The sequence below is a fragment of the Buceros rhinoceros genome, unplaced genomic scaffold (assembly GCF_000710305.1).
Source record: "Buceros rhinoceros silvestris isolate BGI_N320 unplaced genomic scaffold, ASM71030v1 scaffold13710, whole genome shotgun sequence".
NCBI classification, from domain to species: domain Eukaryota; kingdom Metazoa; phylum Chordata; class Aves; order Bucerotiformes; family Bucerotidae; genus Buceros; species Buceros rhinoceros.
This window is the reverse complement of record NW_010391376.1, coordinates 1-1,240: the sequence shown is the minus strand read 5'-3', so window position 1 is coordinate 1,240 and position 1,240 is coordinate 1. Positions and strand designations below refer to the sequence as shown.

The window sequence follows — 1,240 nt, the reverse complement described above, 5'->3', positions numbered from 1 at the left end:
TGCTCTCTGGCGCTCCGAGGGGTGGCTGCACGGGGGTAGCTGCTGTTCCCTGGGGGCTTGTGTGTGGCCGCGGAGCACAGAGCGAAGGGGGGTGGAGCCTTGCGCGCTCAGAGTGACCTCGGGGGGAGATGGAGCAGTTGAGGGGGAAGTGGTCAGTGCGGTGGAGAAGGTCGACAGGCGTCTGGAAGCTCAACTGGCTAGAGGTGTGCTGTGGTACGAGCTCATCTTCGGTTTGGGCTGCAAAGAGCCTGAACCTGTTCCAAGAACTGATTCTTTCTGCTGAGCCCACCCCGGGCAGAGCACGCGGGGCCTGTCAGTGCTGGGCTGTGGGGAGCTCTGACGGCCTGAAGGGGTTCACGGAGCAGGTTCCAGTTTTCCCACGAGCAAGTGTCTCAGCAGAGTCCCCCCTCCACATTCCTGACGCTGCTTCTGCGTCACCAAAACCTTCCCGTTGGATTTTCCTTTGACTTCTCTTGGCGTCGTTTCCCTTTTCTTTCGTAGGGGGTTCCACCCTGTTTGTTGAAACGTCCCTGAGGCGACCCAAGGACAAGGAGAACAAGGACGGGTCCCTTGAAGTGACGGGGCAGCTGGGAGACGTGATGAAGGAAAGTGCCAGAATCGCGTACACGTTCGCCAGAGCCTTCCTGATGCTGAAGGACCCCAGCAACGACTTCCTCGTCTCCTCCCATATCCACTTGCACGTGCCAGAGGTAAACTGAGGCTGAACTCGCAGCACCTGCGTGGCCCCCGGCTGGTTGGTGCCCCTGGATGTGATGCTGGGAGGAGCTTCCTCGGTTGGGTGTTGGGCAGAGGGTCCTCTCGTAGCAGCAGAACCTGGAAAAGACATTTTTCCTGGGGATCCTGTGAAAGAGTCCGCGTGAGCCGTGGGTCCATCCCACACGCGTGACGAGGACGCGGGGGCTCAGCTAATGCTGTGAGCAGTCCTGGACTCATCGTAGCTGTCGGTCCGGTGGTCAAACCATGGCGAGGAGATAGGTGATGGGGGTGAAGCTTGTGTGCGGCTACAGGGAGAGCAGAGCTGAGGTCTGGGTGTGACCTGGAGCTGTGGTGAAGGCTGGTCCCTCACACCACTGCCAACCCGACTGTCGGTCCCTGGGCCGGGTGACGGCAGTGACTGCCCTCGTCCAGCATTTGGGACTGACAGGAAACACCCACGATGTCGGCGGGCTCGTACACCGTGTAAGGGGCTTGGGGCAGGTGCTTTATGGAGACAGATTGG

At 60.3% G+C, this 1,240-nt stretch overlaps 1 protein-coding gene across 1 annotated transcript in view; it reads left to right on the top strand.

Moving 5' to 3' along the window:
- Positions 1 to 710, top strand: part of LONP1 (lon peptidase 1, mitochondrial) — a gene marked incomplete at its 3' end in the record, with an annotated part of 13,255 nt that extends 12,545 nt beyond the window's left edge. The window contains exon 15 of the mRNA XM_010141539.1: positions 502 to 710. Within this exon, the coding sequence (XP_010139841.1) occupies positions 502 to 710 (209 nt within the window). The remainder of the gene's footprint in view (positions 1 to 501) is intronic.
- Positions 711 to 1,240: the final 530 nt, after the last annotated feature.